The sequence below is a fragment of the Helicoverpa armigera genome, chromosome 25, assembly GCF_030705265.1.
Source record: "Helicoverpa armigera isolate CAAS_96S chromosome 25, ASM3070526v1, whole genome shotgun sequence".
Classification (NCBI taxonomy): Eukaryota; Metazoa; Arthropoda; class Insecta; order Lepidoptera; family Noctuidae; genus Helicoverpa; species Helicoverpa armigera.
Genome location: NC_087144.1, coordinates 6,860,501 through 6,876,767, shown reverse-complemented (window position 1 = coordinate 6,876,767; position 16,267 = coordinate 6,860,501). Strand labels below are relative to the sequence as shown.

Below are 16,267 nucleotides of genomic sequence, written 5' to 3'. Positions count from 1 at the left end.
TCTGCCGTGCACAAAAAATCTGTTTCAGTTATATTCTTAAAGTATTTTCTCCTCCCTAACAAGCCGGTTGTCATGGCAACGTATAACTAATGCCTGTTGCATTGTTACAGAGTTTTTACCAGCACGTTTTCAACGGCTGCTATGCGGTGTTGCTGTTCATAGTCGTCACATTCTTCCTAATTTACGGCGTGGAGGTATACTTTAAGGTAAGAAGAAATAATACTTTATTTTGGATGACATGTGATAATCTGTTGTCTTGGTTATTGTCACTTGTGGAGTGAAAGAGGTAGGTAAGAAAATAAGACTCCCGATTCATTTGGTTAAATGAATGTCCTCTATTGCAAAGGGAATTTCAAAGGATCTTAGAACTTCATACTGTGCTCTTTTAGTCAATAGGGGCTTTGCCAGAGAAAACTGTAGTAATTTTTCATATAGATACTCCAAAATGGCAACTCAATATCTTGGGGAAACCTAGATTTTAAGGTCCGAAATCGCCAATCCGCTTTGAGCAAGCTTAGTGATGAACGCATGACGGTGATTAACGCTCACTGACCTTCTCTATATGAGAAGAGGCCTGTTGCCCGGCAGTGGGATAAAAACGCAGATGGAAATCATAATCTTCAAATACGCTCTTATATATTTTATCTTTAAGTTTCCAAATACAACACATAGGGAATCATAATCTTCATATACACTCTTATATCATCATCATCATGATAAGCCTATCGCAGTCCACTGCTGGACATAGGCCTCTCCAAGTGCACGCCACTCTTATATAATATCTTTAAACTTCAAACAGCACACATATACCCCGGAAACATTAACCAAAGTACCACGCTAATGTCTCGTCTTTAGAATCGTGATCTCTTTCAATAGAACGCCATTGAGCGACAGGTATTAACAAAAGGGATTCAATAGAAAACGTTTAGCCTTGAGTCTTTGAGTTCAGCTCAAGGTACTATTAGTGCGATGTTACCGTAATAGGTAAAGACAGGGATGGTGAACTGAAATCTTTGATCATTTTTATTGGCTTGACAAAACTTTGGGTATTTACTTTTGAGACTTTAAAATCTTTTTTACATGTTATCTATTTGATATATTTTTAACTCTTTCATTAATCGCCAGCATCTTTGTGTATAAAATGTCTTTAAAATTAGACAGAACACAGAAGTTCCAAAAATAATTATGTCTTGTATAGAAAAAGCGTTCATAAAAATATCCTTCGTACCACAAAAACTTTTAAACGTCAGTTTAACACTTGTCTTAAAAAATGTCAGATATGACGTTGAAATAAGGTCTCTTTTGCAGCCACACTTTTTTTAGACAAGTCTTCGACAGATGTTAAATTTTTGTAGTAAGACCATATAATATCTTCGAAGTTTATCTAAGAGTTGAACTACATAATATTTTACCGATCGTGATGTCATAGTCAAAACATTACCAACCTTTACTTGACATTTGTATTAGTCACTTCTAACAGTTAATTTTTGGGAAGTTTGCCTACGCCTTAAAAAGTTCCTTAATGAGGGTAAACCCCCAGGTTCAAATTAAAGAGATGTGTCATAACACACACGGAAAAGAATTTCAAAAAATAAAAGCTGGCCATCCCTGATGATAGGTACGGTAGACTGCACATCAGTGGTAACTGTCATGCACTTTAACTCAATGGCAATAAGTACGATTTTCCTATAAAACTGTTACCACTGACCTGAAGTTGACTGTACCTTTGTGTCAGTTAATGCTCGCCTCTGCCATAATGTGCTATTATCTACGTCATCATCTTCTTAGCCTTTTCCCAACTAAGGGGTCGGCTCCCAGTCTAACCAGAAGTAGCTGAGTACCAAGGAGCGACTGCCTATCTGACCTCCTCAACCCAGTTACCCGGGCAACCTAATACCCCTAGGTAAGACTGGTTGTCACACTTTCTGGCTTTTGATTACCCGTAACGAACGCCAAAGATGTTCAAACAACAGCTAGGACCTACAGTTTATAGTGCTGTCCAAAACATTCATTGGTGTCCAAGCTATAAGTACTTAGAAAGTATATACAAACTTAAAAAAGTTGCTTTGGTATATGCCTGATCGGGAATCGAACGCAGTCTTACTTGAGAGGTTGGTTCTTTACCCACTAGGCGACCACGACTCTTGGTCATCCATCAGTTGCTTAACTTTATGATCGATCGATCCTTAGACTTAGACACAAGTTCTTCACACGGTAAATCATCATCCTCCGAGCCTTTTCCCAACTATGTTGGGGTCGGCTTCCAGTCTAACCGGATTCAGCTGAGTACCAGTGCTTTACAAGAAGCGACTGCCTATCTGACCTCCTCAAGCCAGTACCCCTTGGTTAGACTGGTGTCAGACTTACTGGCTTCTGACTACCCGTAACGACTGTCAAGGATATTCAATGACAGCCGGGACCTACAGTTTAACGTGCCATCCGAAACACGGTAAATAATTTCGAAAATTTAAAGTTGGTCATCCCTGATATATATAGGTACGTGTCAGTTAATGCTTGCTTGCCATAATGTGCTATTGTCTGCGCATTGGCAGATTATGTGGTCGTCAGAGGTATGTCCTGTCTGTTCGACGTATATGGTTTCTGCATTGTATCGGAAACTTCTATGAAGTGGTTGTCACATTGCGATGTGTTATGCAATGGCTTTCGTAGTAATTGAAATTGGTAAGTATAATGTTTGGTTCCGCAGTAGATCAGGAATAAAGTTGTTCACTGCGTAACTATTGTCTTCTGCGCGACTAATTGGCTCAGGATTGTCCAAAATATTCTTATGTCGGCTGTTTAAGGTTGAGGAATTCTGGGAAATATATAAAAAATAATAATTAAAACCATTCGAATTAAGGACCTCCCCCTTTTTGGGAAGTCATATGGTTGGTGATGCTGACTGAACTGTATTTTATAGAATAGCTTTCTGAGGTCCTAAGTGTAACGATGGCATTGAAGAAAAAATAAGGGTTCAATAAATCCATTGAAAGTGACATTATTTTGAGATGCTTTGCCAAAGAAATAGGTATGGTACAGGATTTTTAATTTAATCTAGTCAATTTCCACACTTTCCCCATATTTACACTATACCTGGATAGAATTCCAGGCCATCTCTATTTATGGTTCATACCACAGACAATTCATTGTTTCTAATCGCACCTGCATGTTTCTAAACCTCATTGGAACAGCCTAAACGTGACCATTGTTTCTAAATTTAAACATTGATGTTTTAAAAACAAAATTGTAGCAATGTTATCTCATTTGTTTTAAATTGTATAGAAGGTTAAACTGTTATGTTATGATAGGCGTAATAGTATGTATTTCTTTTGTAATCCATTCATAAGGAGTATGCAATAGTTAGAAATAATTAAAACACGTTCGACACATGTTTTAAAAAACTTTGTATGGAGAATTTTCTTTGACACGTATCGAACGTCTGTTTAACTTTTTTGTAATAATACCTTTATTATTTAATCTTAATTTAGAGATTTCAGGAATTTGTTCAGATTTGAACCTTGTAGAGATATCAGTTTAACAAAATCATTCAGGATTTTTTGTGTGTTGCAAAAAAAATATATATCTTACGGTCGATACTGAAACGCCACTTAAGTACTTTTAAGTAACTGGGCAAAACTCTTCAACCCATATTTGATGAGACCTATCTTTAATGAATTGTTATTTTGTCTATAGCTCCGCGGCGAGTTCCTGAAGGAGACTAAAGTATGCACTATCATATCGCCTCGGCCGGGCCCTTCGAGCGCTGATGATGGAGACGACGTACAGGATACCCTTGTCACTAAACAGGTACTGACTAAAAACCAGCTAATTTATCAGCTTATACATGATTTTGAGTTTGAGTAGCACGTAGTTGTCCTTCTATTGTGAGTATGTAGGTGCTCATTCATCAGCCTAAATTGAATGAATGAATTTGAGTAGCATATAGTTGCCTCTTCGTTGGAACTGTATGTAGTTATTTTTTAAAGGCCTATAAATTATTTTATTGCTCATAATCATCGCTTAACTTTTACAATTTAAATGTGAAGTACTTATTTCAAAATTGGTTAAAAAAGGTAGACCTACTAAAAAGAAAGGAAACGCTAGTTTTCATTTTTAGTTTATTTTTTGGTTCAATGTGAAAATATAATTAAAGACAGTGGTTTATTTATAAAAATCTATTCTTTGTTAATTAAAATTCTTGAAATTAAAATCGATTCAAAGTACAGCGACATGACCTAGTCTCAAGCGCTATTTACTTAGTCCTTATTCTAAAACACTCGTTAATATTAAAATTAATTAACTTACACTTCGTAATTAAAGACTTTAAAATCATTATATAGTACGTGTGATAATTATACCACCATAATGTACTTTTAATTAATTGTACCTACCTTGTAGTGATTCATATAATCATTGAGGAAAGTCCTAACAAAAATTGGCTAGTTGCGAACTGAATTTTATAATCGCTTGTTTATAGGCCGTGTGTCAATTATATATTCTTTCTTATTTATACATAGATAAATTATTTGACACTAAAAACCTCGATGTAAATATAAGTACTACACATACAACATCAGTTGAGTTTGCACCCATAAAACAAGCTAATTGATAGCTTACCAAGGGGCTAAGCAACCGTGCGTAAAATTGGTCCTGATATTATTAGGTATTATTATACATATAATTAATTTCGTTAAAGACATCCTCATTCAATAAAAACTAACTAATTTTTTTTCTCTTCTGCAGGGCATACAAACGGACTTGGCAGCGGACGGCACGGTAGACCCTCGCTCCGTGGACGTGTCGCAGCTACATCAGTCGCGCTTCGGCCTCATCAGCCAGGCCCTGATGCTGATCCTCATCGCCGGCTTCCTGGCTTCCGAGACCCTCAGCGAGTTCTGGAAGACTAAGTGAGTATGCCTACTGGACTTAAACAGTCGTAACCTTGGCAGTCGTTACGGGTAGTCAGAAGCCAGCAAGTTTGACACCAGTCTTATCAAGGGGTCTTGGGTTGCCCGGGTAACTGGGTTGAAGGGGTCAGATAGGGCAGTCGCTCCTTGTAAAGCACTGGTACTCAGCTATATCCGGTTAGACTGGAAGCCGACCCCAACATAGTTGGGAAAAATGCTCGGAGAATGATAACTTTTCTTCACAGATAAATTTTATCTGTCAAGTATTTTTTTCAAACCTGATTCTCAAAAATAGAACAAAAATATATGAAGTAAATCTTAATATATAAGTATTTCAAAGGGTCCGGCAAGATTTTTCGCTACATCTATTTAAGGTCAACCCAACGCTCCAATGTCAAGGTCTAATATCCCAGGTTAGGTTGCTCATCTCGGCAGCAGGTCTCAATTAGAGGAAACAAACTATTAGTCTATTGCGCTTATTCTCGAATACACAGTCTTACGCCCACTGCATCAATTTAGCAGTATTACATATTGTTCTGTGAATGTTCTTTTAGTTGCAAAGTTGGTGCAGTAGGGAGACTGTTGCAAATATTTGCAGAAGTGTGGTATTATATACTTTAGTGGAGATTTCGTGATGTGATGCTTTCCTAATTAACGGATTGACTGGTAATAATCGTCATTTAAGGAAAATGTCTTTTAATTGTGTGTTTGAGTTGATACGAAGAAGTTTTTTTAATTGTTATTGTTAATTAGGTTCGTGTTTTTAAACTGGTAAAAAAAGTAACATCCCCATTGTTAACCTTCTGGGACTTCCCAACAGGAGAAGGTTAACAATAGGATATTAACAGGGTTAAGATAGGTTAATAAAGTAGATTATTTATAATATGAAAAGTCGTTAAAGCGCACAATGGGCGCAATGGCAACGTTTACTAGAATGCTTGTCTGTTATCCACTATCTTTTCCCCTTTTTCATAATTATTTCATTGTAGGAACTAAGTAACTCTTTGTTGTAAACATAACAGTTACTTTATCACCAAGTAATGTGTACCTAACCTTGTTTAAACAAGAGAACAGCTCATTTAGATTAACGCTATCCATTTCTTGTTTTTCTGAGACCTTTGACACTGCAGTCATCGCGATACGTAGGTACTTCGGTCATTAAACGAATTATTTCTTTATGAATGTGAAAAATACACTTTGACATTATCTTGTACCTTAAATGAAGTGGCCTGTTAGCACGCGAATGTGCCTACTCGAAAATGTGCAAGATACAAGAGAGACAATTGTATGAGTTGTGTATCATTTGCATTAATATAATAAAGAGGAATCATTTTTTGTTTGTGCCCCTAAGGCTCCGAAACTATTGAACCACTTTGAAAAATTTCACTATTGTCAAGCTGCATTATTTATGCGGGTAGTAGTTTCCACGGGACGCGAGAGAAAATACTAGAACATCTAGTACACCGACAAAGCTATACATAAAGTATGGCTCAAGCTAATTAGCCATTTTATGCCAATGTAAAATATAGCATTCAGATTATCACTGGACTGTTAATCTTTTCGTCGTGTGTCGTCTTAGCAACTAACCCCCCTTTTACTATCAGAATGTTCTTAGTGTCCCACAATTAGATAGTACGATCTGGTGTTCCGATACGGGTAGATCTGGCGTGTTGTCACTTTATAATGGCACCCAATACTTTATACTCAGAACCAGCTTGGGAAGTTTGTTCTTCACCACTTCTTCTTCCCAGCCATAACACTAGGAAGTGGTGAAAGGGGGGCGTTTGGGGGGTGCTGTCATTTTGTATTTTTTGACGTGAAAAAGTGCTAGAATCTAGCCTATTTTCAATAAACGATTTTGACTTGACTTGAGCATCTAACATTCCCTTTTCAACCCCCAGAGTGCCAGTAGTATCCCGCAACTGGCACGACCTCGTGTTCCGATTGGCGGAGATCGGCGTGGCGCTATGGTTCCCCTGCGTGCTGTGGAACTCCATGGCTCCGGAGCGCCTGTGGTTGCTGAACCCGCGCCGCCTGTTGGCGAGGCAGCTCGACGATGCTCGCCTTGCGGATTTGCTTGCTCACCATCATGACGCCAAGGTAAGGAACCTTAGAGATGTATAGTTATCGGCACGAATCTTGAGCTCTGACCTTCACCTGCGCAGAAGTAATTTATTGGGTCCCTTTTGTGGTATGAAGTGAGGCGCGGGGGCGGGCTAAAGCCACCGCTTTAGCCCGCCCCCGCGCCTCACTTGACGCGATGAACTGCGGGCCAATCACCATTGGCCCGCAGTTCATCGCGTCATAGCCGTCACTCGGGATTGGTTCTTGGCTAATAAATCACTTCTGCGCACGAGTAGGTCAGAGCTCAAGATTCGTGCCGACAACTATAAGAAAAAGATGTTGGTTTTGTTGTGAAGGGAGGAAGATAGGATGAAGTTCAGGAAGGTAGCTTAGGAAGGTGAGATAGAAATGTTTTTGTTATGTGCAGGGGAAGATAGACTGAAGTTCAGGTTATGTTGATTTTGTAAATGGATAGGAAGTTATTTTTCTGATAAGATTTTGTGGGTATGTTTCGAAAGAAGATGTATAAATGGCAATGTTTTGATGCGTTTATATTCGGATCGTGCAAGTGATGTATGATGTATACCTATCGGGCTCAATATGATAAACTTGTAAAGCAGGGTTTCTAACCCTGAACCAGCCAATGTCAGTCCGCACAGCCTACGAATATTTTCCAAGTTCCTGAAATAAGGAAATGTGATAAAGTTGCACCGGTCTTTCAATCGAAATAAAATATTTTACGTCTTTAATTTTAAAACTGATATGAACTCATAAAACTCTGAAAACTGTGTCAAGTTTAAACTGTTTTGTTTAGATCTCTTTGTTTTTCTAATAAAATAACCAATTGTGGCTAAGTTAAGCATGTTTTATAATCATTGGTCTTTGTTTTATACCGCATTATTACTTTATGTTAATTGAATTACTGGTAATAAATATAACTTAGAACGGTAACGATAACTATAAATGTAATGTTTCTAAAATTGTAACTATATATTTTCCACTCCAATCGTTATTTATTTTTTACATAATTCTATTAAGTTTGAAAGAAATAAAAGATAGTGTTACAGGGGATCCTTTTCAGGAGATGGAAAATAATTTCGTCATGAGCAGACCCTTTTCCAAGCTCGAAAGAAGTATTTTATTGTTTATAACTTTTAACTTATCAGCAAATGATGGTTTGTACAACTTTTAAGGTACTCAGAAACTCTAGCAACCAGTTTAACCAGGGAAAACCTTATTGGCCTTAGGAGGTCAGATAGGCAGTCGCTCCATGTAGAACACTATAGAGTTGAAGTGGTATAAAATTGTAAAATGTAAAATGTGGAAAAAGGCTAAAAGACAAATTACAACGTAGTAGGTTAGAACAAATAATAATTAAGTTGTTATCCAATAAAAAATGGCGCTAATTACATGGTTAAATGACAATAAACAAACTCTTATACACAACATTTATTAAACAGAGGCGAGATAAACTGCGTATAGGAGATCGGTCGTTGACTTCTGATAAACTAATGTATATTATCGAAACGTTTATATACTTACCTTGATAAAGGACAATTTTGTTTGATAGCTTTCTATTGTTGCTAGGATTTTTTTTGTGATCTTGTCTGTGTTTCAAACACTTTTTTGATTGCATGTTGCACTTTGTGTAAACGTAGAAATGTTTACGTTAAATTTTAATGATTGAATAGGTTATTATAGTTATCGGCACGGATAATGAGCTCTCGGCGGAAAAGTGGGGATCACTTTGCGCACTGTACACTTAAGGCAATAAACCAATAAATTACTTCTGCGCAGGTGAAGGTCAGGGCTCAATATCCTTGCCGATGATTATACAAGATAGTTTTTTCTAGACACGGTGTCTAGGGCTTAGTGGTAATTTCAAAAATTTTATGTTTCTATACTTTATATCAATCAATATGACCACGTTGGTAATAAAAAAGATATCTTGTTATGAGCTCAAAAAACTCTTTGGCTTCATTTGGACCACTGTTAAGGCTTTGAACCGATTTAAAAAAAAGAGGACGATTTTGATTTAAATCATATTGATGTTGTATTTATATTGTATTGTACTCGTATCGGAAACTTCGTTGTAAAACGAACTCCGTATCCGTATATCATTATGATTCATGTTGGTGTCTTCAAGCTTGATATGCTTTCGCTTTTGTGATATCCAAATTTTGACTGAATTTCCAAATGGACTTTCCCATTGCACAGTCCTTAAACTATATAACCTAGTAAGACTGAAATCATGTTTAGTGTCCTCCACACTTCGTCAAAACATAGGTCGTCTTTAGCTACTATATTGCTGCGTTCTATGTTGATCACATTTTGGCTACACCAGCCTTGAACCCTACTCGGTGTCTCCCCAGAGTCTAACACAGTTCTACAGAATATCTTGGACCCAGAAGGCTCGGTGCGTCGTCCAATTGGTCTGGTATTGGCGCTGTTTAGTAACGAGGATAATTTTCAAAGTGTTAAGACCCCCCTTGCCTGTGACGGAGGGGGAACCTGATGATGATACGGGGTTGGAATTGCAGAGGAAGCCGGTGAGTTTCGGTGTGGTCGTTTCTGTGTTTTAGTGAGAGTTCTTCAGGATAGAGAATATAATTGAATTCTGCTACTTAAAGAGATGATAGGAAGATAAACAATGACGACGTCAGTCTTTTTCAAGTATTCTTATGATAGCAAGCATAACGTTTTTTTTTTTCTGAATGCAAGTAATTTCCTACCATAATTGGGGACCTTACAGCAAAACTCTCTCATCCAGCGATTCTCCATCTATGCTGGGGTCGACTTCCAGTCTAATGTCGTTGCTAAACGAAACAACTTAAATGTTTGTCTCCCTTTTGCTGCTAAGTCCTCAGTTTCTAACACACACCATAGCTTTAAGAAGACCGGGTTTTAACAAAGACTTTCCCTTTCCAGCAAAATGTGGAGACGGACTCGCTGGTGGGCAGCGTGGGGTCGGCCCGCGACTGCTGGATATGCTACGACAGCTCCCGGTCCGAGCCGCTGATCCGGCCCTGCCGCTGCACCGGCGACGTGTCCGCCGTGCACCACGACTGTCTCAGCCGGTGGCTGGTCGAGGTAACTATCAGATTGCTACTGGTTCTGCACAATGTGGAGACGGACTCGCTGGTGGGCAGCGTGGGGTCGGCCCGCGACTGCTGGATATGCTACGACAGCTCCCGGTCCGAGCCGCTGATCCGGCCCTGCCGCTGCACCGGCGACGTGTCCGCCGTGCACCACGACTGTCTCCAGCCGGTGGCTGGTCGAGGTAACTATCAGATTGCTACTGGTTCTGCACAATGTGGAGACGGACTCGCTGGTGGGCAGCGTGGGGTCGGCCCGCGACTGCTGGATATGCTACGACAGCTCCCGGTCCGAGCCGCTGATCCGGCCCTGCCGCTGCACCGGCGACGTGTCCGCCGTGCACCACGACTGTCTCAGCCGGTGGCTGGTCGAGGTAACTATCAGATTGCTACTGGTTCTGCACAATGTGGAGACGGACTCGCTGGTGGGCAGCGTGGGGTCGGCCCGCGACTGCTGGATATGCTACGACAGCTCCCGGTCCGAGCCGCTGATCCGGCCCTGCCGCTGCACCGGCGACGTGTCCGCCGTGCACCACGACTGTCTCAGCCGGTGGCTGGTCGAGGTAACTATCAGATTGCTACTGGTTCTGCACAATGTGGAGACGGACTCGCTGGTGGGCAGCGTGGGGTCCCGCGACTGCTGGATATGCTACGACAGCTCCCGGTCCGAGCCGCTGATCCGGCCCTGCCGCTGCACCGGCGACGTGTCCGCCGTGCACCACGACTGTCTCAGCCGGTGGCTGGTCGAGGTAACTATCAGATTGCTACTGGTTCTGCACAATGTGGAGACGGACTCGCTGGTGGGCAGCGTGGGGTCGGCCCGCGACTGCTGGATATGCTACGACAGCTCCCGGTCCGAGCCGCTGATCCGGCCCTGCCGCTGCACCGGCGACGTGTCCGCCGTGCACCACGACTGTCTCAGCCGGTGGCTGGTCGAGGTAACTATCAGATTGCTACTGGTTCTGCACAATGTGGAGACGGACTCGCTGGTGGGCAGCGTGGGGTCGGCCCGCGACTGCTGGATATGCTACGACAGCTCCCGGTCCGAGCCGCTGATCCGGCCCTGCCGCTGCACCGGCGACGTGTCCGCCGTGCACCACGACTGTCTCAGCCGGTGGCTGGTCGAGGTAACTATCAGATTGCTACTGGTTCTGCACAATGTGGAGACGGACTCGCTGGTGGGCAGCGTGGGGTCGGCCCGCGACTGCTGGATATGCTACGACAGCTCCCGGTCCGAGCCGCTGATCCGGCCCTGCCGCTGCACCGGCGACGTGTCCGCCGTGCACCACGACTGTCTCAGCCGGTGGCTGGTCGAGGTAACTATCAGATTGCTACTGGTTCTGCACAATGTGGAGACGGACTCGCTGGTGGGCAGCGTGGGGTCGGCCCGCGACTGCTGGATATGCTACGACAGCTCCCGGTCCGAGCCGCTGATCCGGCCCTGCCGCTGCACCGGCGACGTGTCCGCCGTGCACCACGACTGTCTCAGCCGGTGGCTGGTCGAGGTAACTATCAGATTGCTACTGGTTCTGCACAATGTGGAGACGGACTCGCTGGTGGGCAGCGTGGGGTCGGCCCGCGACTGCTGGATATGCTACGACAGCTCCCGGTCCGAGCCGCTGATCCGGCCCTGCCGCTGCACCGGCGACGTGTCCGCCGTGCACCACGACTGTCTCAGCCGGTGGCTGGTCGAGGTAACTATCAGATTGCTACTGGTTCTGCACAATGTGGAGACGGACTCGCTGGTGGGCAGCGTGGGGTCGGCCCGCGACTGCTGGATATGCTACGACAGCTCCCGGTCCGAGCCGCTGATCCGGCCCTGCCGCTGCACCGGCGACGTGTCCGCCGTGCACCACGACTGTCTCAGCCGGTGGCTGGTCGAGGTAACTATCAGATTGCTACTGGTTCTGCACAATGTGGAGACGGACTCGCTGGTGGGCAGCGTGGGGTCGGCCCGCGACTGCTGGATATGCTACGACAGCTCCCGGTCCGAGCCGCTGATCCGGCCCTGCCGCTGCACCGGCGACGTGTCCGCCGTGCACCACGACTGTCTCAGCCGGTGGCTGGTCGAGGTAACTATCAGATTGCTACTGGTTCTGCACAATGTGGAGACGGACTCGCTGGTGGGCAGCGTGGGGTCGGCCCGCGACTGCTGGATATGCTACGACAGCTCCCGGTCCGAGCCGCTGATCCGGCCCTGCCGCTGCACCGGCGACGTGTCCGCCGTGCACCACGACTGTCTCAGCCGGTGGCTGGTCGAGGTAACTATCAGATTGCTACTGGTTCTGCACAATGTGGAGACGGACTCGCTGGTGGGCAGCGTGGGGTCGGCCCGCGACTGCTGGATATGCTACGACAGCTCCCGGTCCGAGCCGCTGATCCGGCCCTGCCGCTGCACCGGCGACGTGTCCGCCGTGCACCACGACTGTCTCAGCCGGTGGCTGGTCGAGGTAACTATCAGATTGCTACTGGTTCTGCACAATGTGGAGACGGACTCGCTGGTGGGCAGCGTGGGGTCGGCCCGCGACTGCTGGATATGCTACGACAGCTCCCGGTCCGAGCCGCTGATCCGGCCCTGCCGCTGCACCGGCGACGTGTCCGCCGTGCACCACGACTGTCTCAGCCGGTGGCTGGTCGAGGTAACTATCAGATTGCTACTGGTTCTGCACAATGTGGAGACGGACTCGCTGGTGGGCAGCGTGGGGTCGGCCCGCGACTGCTGGATATGCTACGACAGCTCCCGGTCCGAGCCGCTGATCCGGCCCTGCCGCTGCACCGGCGACGTGTCCGCCGTGCACCACGACTGTCTCAGCCGGTGGCTGGTCGAGGTAACTATCAGATTGCTACTGGTTCTGCACAATGTGGAGACGGACTCGCTGGTGGGCAGCGTGGGGTCGGCCCGCGACTGCTGGATATGCTACGACAGCTCCCGGTCCGAGCCGCTGATCCGGCCCTGCCGCTGCACCGGCGACGTGTCCGCCGTGCACCACGACTGTCTCAGCCGGTGGCTGGTCGAGGTAACTATCAGATTGCTACTGGTTCTGCACAATGTGGAGACGGACTCGCTGGTGGGCAGTTTTCTGGTCTCTTTTGAGTACCGCAGTCTCGTGTTTGCACCTGAATACACGTCAGACGCTCTATTACTGTTCCCAAATAATCGTATGTAATGTACATATGTATGTATAATATGTTTAATTGAATATTTTCTTTTTCAGAGCGCTACGAGTCCTGATGGTTTGAAGTGCAAAGTGTGCAACACTCCTTACATCGTTCAGGAAACTAACAGGTACAATTCATGAGTTCAATTTCTTAACTTATCTTTTCCATAACACCATCTTTGTGTGATATTTGATTATAATTATTTTGCCAATAAACTTTTAATAAATAAAAATGATTTCGTTGTATAAAGAAAGAAACTTACATAAACACATAAAATGTTGTACGTTAATGACTAATTAAAGGGCGAACTTCTAATTTCTGAACTAGGCTGGGAACTTGTGTTTTAGGAGACAATGTTTTTGCAAATTGACATCTACATCGGAGTCTAGTATTGAGAAGTCGATTTTCCAAAGACCAGTGATTCAATGGTGACGTAATATTTGCAGGGTGGTATGGGAGCGCGGGTTCACAGTAGCGCACTGGGCGCGCACGGCCCTCGCCGTGGCCTGCATGTGCGGCGCGGGCGCGGCCGCCTGGGTGTGCGTGCAGCTGGCCGCCTCGCCCGTCGCGCGCGTGCTCGCCGCCGGAGCTGCGCTGCTCGTGTGCTACGTCGCTATCAGGTGAGCCGTTATATAGGGATAGGCCACGCCCACTTCGTAGCGAGTAGTTGGTGATGCTACGAGGGAAGTGCTGGTTGTGGAGTCATCAGGGTGAGACACGCCCCCATTCGTAGCGAGTAGTCGAAGATGCTACGAGGTATGACTGCTGGCTACGTAGACGGGTCTGATACGAGACCTTCATATACGGAGATAGAGTGAGAGGAATCACGCCCCGTTCGTAGTATGCTGGCCGCCTGACCTGGTAGTCCTAAGTCTTCTTGGATGCCATGGAGAGAGAGAGAGAGTCTGCCAGGGTTGTGGCATAATACCAAAGCTCGTGCTGCACCGTTTACACATATCCAGTCTGTCACTAATAATGGCAGAAATCGATAGATACTATTTCCATACCGTTAAGCTTGTCACTGCAAAACTAATCGACATTTCTTTTCACAGATTCCTCGGCATGAACACAGTGAGCGCGTACCAGCGAGCCAAAGTGTCATCACTTCGCATTTTGACCGAGCCCTTAACCGAAATCACCGGCCACAGTGACCAGGGACAACTATCCACGATCAGCAACACGGTCACAGTAGAAATAGCATCCAAGGTCGTCCTCGAACGAGCACTCAAGGGCGAAGTGAACAAATAACCAGTTACAAGTAACTGGTTACAGTAACGGTTAAATAACTATTTAAAAATAACGGTGATACGTCAGTACAAACGCAGTGAAGTGATGTGATACAGTGTTACGAACTCGACATTTTAATATTCTGAACTTTTACGTACTACGGACTAAAATATGGACGAAAATATATCTTTGATCGGAGAATTACGTAACTGGGTTTAAAATGCCCGTAATGTGTGTACTGGCTACTTTAGTCGATTCCGACTATTCGACTAAAGCCAACTCGAGTTCAAGGACTAATCGACTAAATACTTATATGTATAAAATCGATTCTTAAATAATTTTATTTTAATATTCTCCGTTTACCTTGGAGAAATATCATATTCCACACATAAGTATTGCCTTAATTGTTTTATTTGTATTTAAAAATTGACTTTGAAGTCTGAAATTCGATGTAAAATATTATTTTTATTTTATTCTCTTTATGCCAAATTCCTTTTTTTTATTGTAAATTAATGTTAAATTAAGACGGTTGACGTTTAGGTGATGTTCTGTAGTTTCTGATGTAAATTATGTCATACTTTTTAATTTAAGGCACGGACACACTAAAGAAAATAATCATAATTAAAATCGATTATTGTCAAAATATTTATTTTAAAATTTTTTATTATTATTCTGGAAAAAATATATTTCGACTATAATAAGATTTACCGAAACTATTAGACTTTCACGAAAAAAATATTGTATTTCTTTATGTTTTCAGTGTGTCCTGCCCACAAAATGTAAAAATACAAAAAATCAACATTTGCTATCCATTCCCTCTTATTTTGTTTAAATTTCAGTTATTATGGAATATACGTATTTGCATTAGTTTCGTGAGAAGTTGCTCGTTTTTACGTTAAGTTAGTTTTTACTATCGGTGATATATATTTTTTATTTATTTGTTATGTTAGGGCGCGTTTTCCATGATTTTATTTATCGACATTACTGGTTAATGTTTGTAACTTTCTAAAAAAAATTAAAAGAGTATCTGAGTTGAAAAGTTCCGTCTTTTTTGAAGTTGGTTGAAATATTTTTCTATAGAGACTTTTTTGGAATACGCAAACAAAAGCATAATTTATATTGAACGATTAACTATTCACGGAACTAATAGTATTTTTAACTTAAAAATATTTGGTTTTAGAAGTAGAAGAGGCTATGGCGGGCGTTCGTTCCTAACCGCTGAGAGTTGTGATAAATATTTAAAACAGCGGTTTCGCCTGATTTATACAGAAAAATCCTTTTTAAAACTATAAAAAATTAAATAAATGTACATTTACTTTATCCTTTTTTGTTTTATTTTAATTGGCTTTTCCTTTTTTTTTAGTTCTATTTTTTTTTTTGAAAAAATAATATTTCTTTTTATTTTATTTTTTGAGCTTGAGCACTATCCTTTACAAAATATAGGCCGGGTCTCACTGATTACCTATAAAGTGTCAGTTACTTATCTGATAGTTAACGCTATCTGCCAGATACAGGCTGCTTATAATTTCTGCCATATATTGCTATCTAAGGGTCAATTCCCACTGAAAGAGCAGCGGCCGGCAGCGGTAAATGCAAGAGATTGAGCGCGAGCGCGGCAGGCCGCGCGTCGCCGCGCCGCGCCGCGCTCTTACATTGTCCGGCCGCTGCCGGCCGCTGCTCTTTCAGTGGGAATTGACCCTAAGACCTGAGAAATCAGCAGTTATAATTATCTGTCCGATAAGTTTCTGACAGGCTATTAGAGACTTTATCAGCAATCGGTGATACTGGCCAATAATCTTATTATTATAATTCATT

General features: G+C 43.2%; 1 protein-coding gene across 1 annotated transcript in view; it reads left to right on the top strand.

The window, feature by feature from the left end:
• The window catches only part of LOC110380748 (uncharacterized), an 87,971-nt gene extending 72,199 nt beyond the window's left edge, over positions 1 to 15,772 (top strand). The window contains exons 6-13 of the mRNA XM_064041353.1: positions 111 to 206; positions 3,694 to 3,807; positions 4,744 to 4,907; positions 6,809 to 7,030; positions 10,689 to 13,083; positions 13,282 to 13,352; positions 13,672 to 13,845; positions 14,278 to 15,772. Of these exons, the coding sequence (XP_063897423.1) occupies positions 111 to 206; positions 3,694 to 3,807; positions 4,744 to 4,907; positions 6,809 to 7,030; positions 10,689 to 13,083; positions 13,282 to 13,352; positions 13,672 to 13,845; positions 14,278 to 14,473 (3,432 nt within the window). The 3' untranslated portion in view covers positions 14,474 to 15,772. The remainder of the gene's footprint in view (positions 1 to 110; positions 207 to 3,693; positions 3,808 to 4,743; positions 4,908 to 6,808; positions 7,031 to 10,688; positions 13,084 to 13,281; positions 13,353 to 13,671; positions 13,846 to 14,277) is intronic.
• The last annotated feature ends 495 nt before the right edge of the window (positions 15,773 to 16,267 follow it).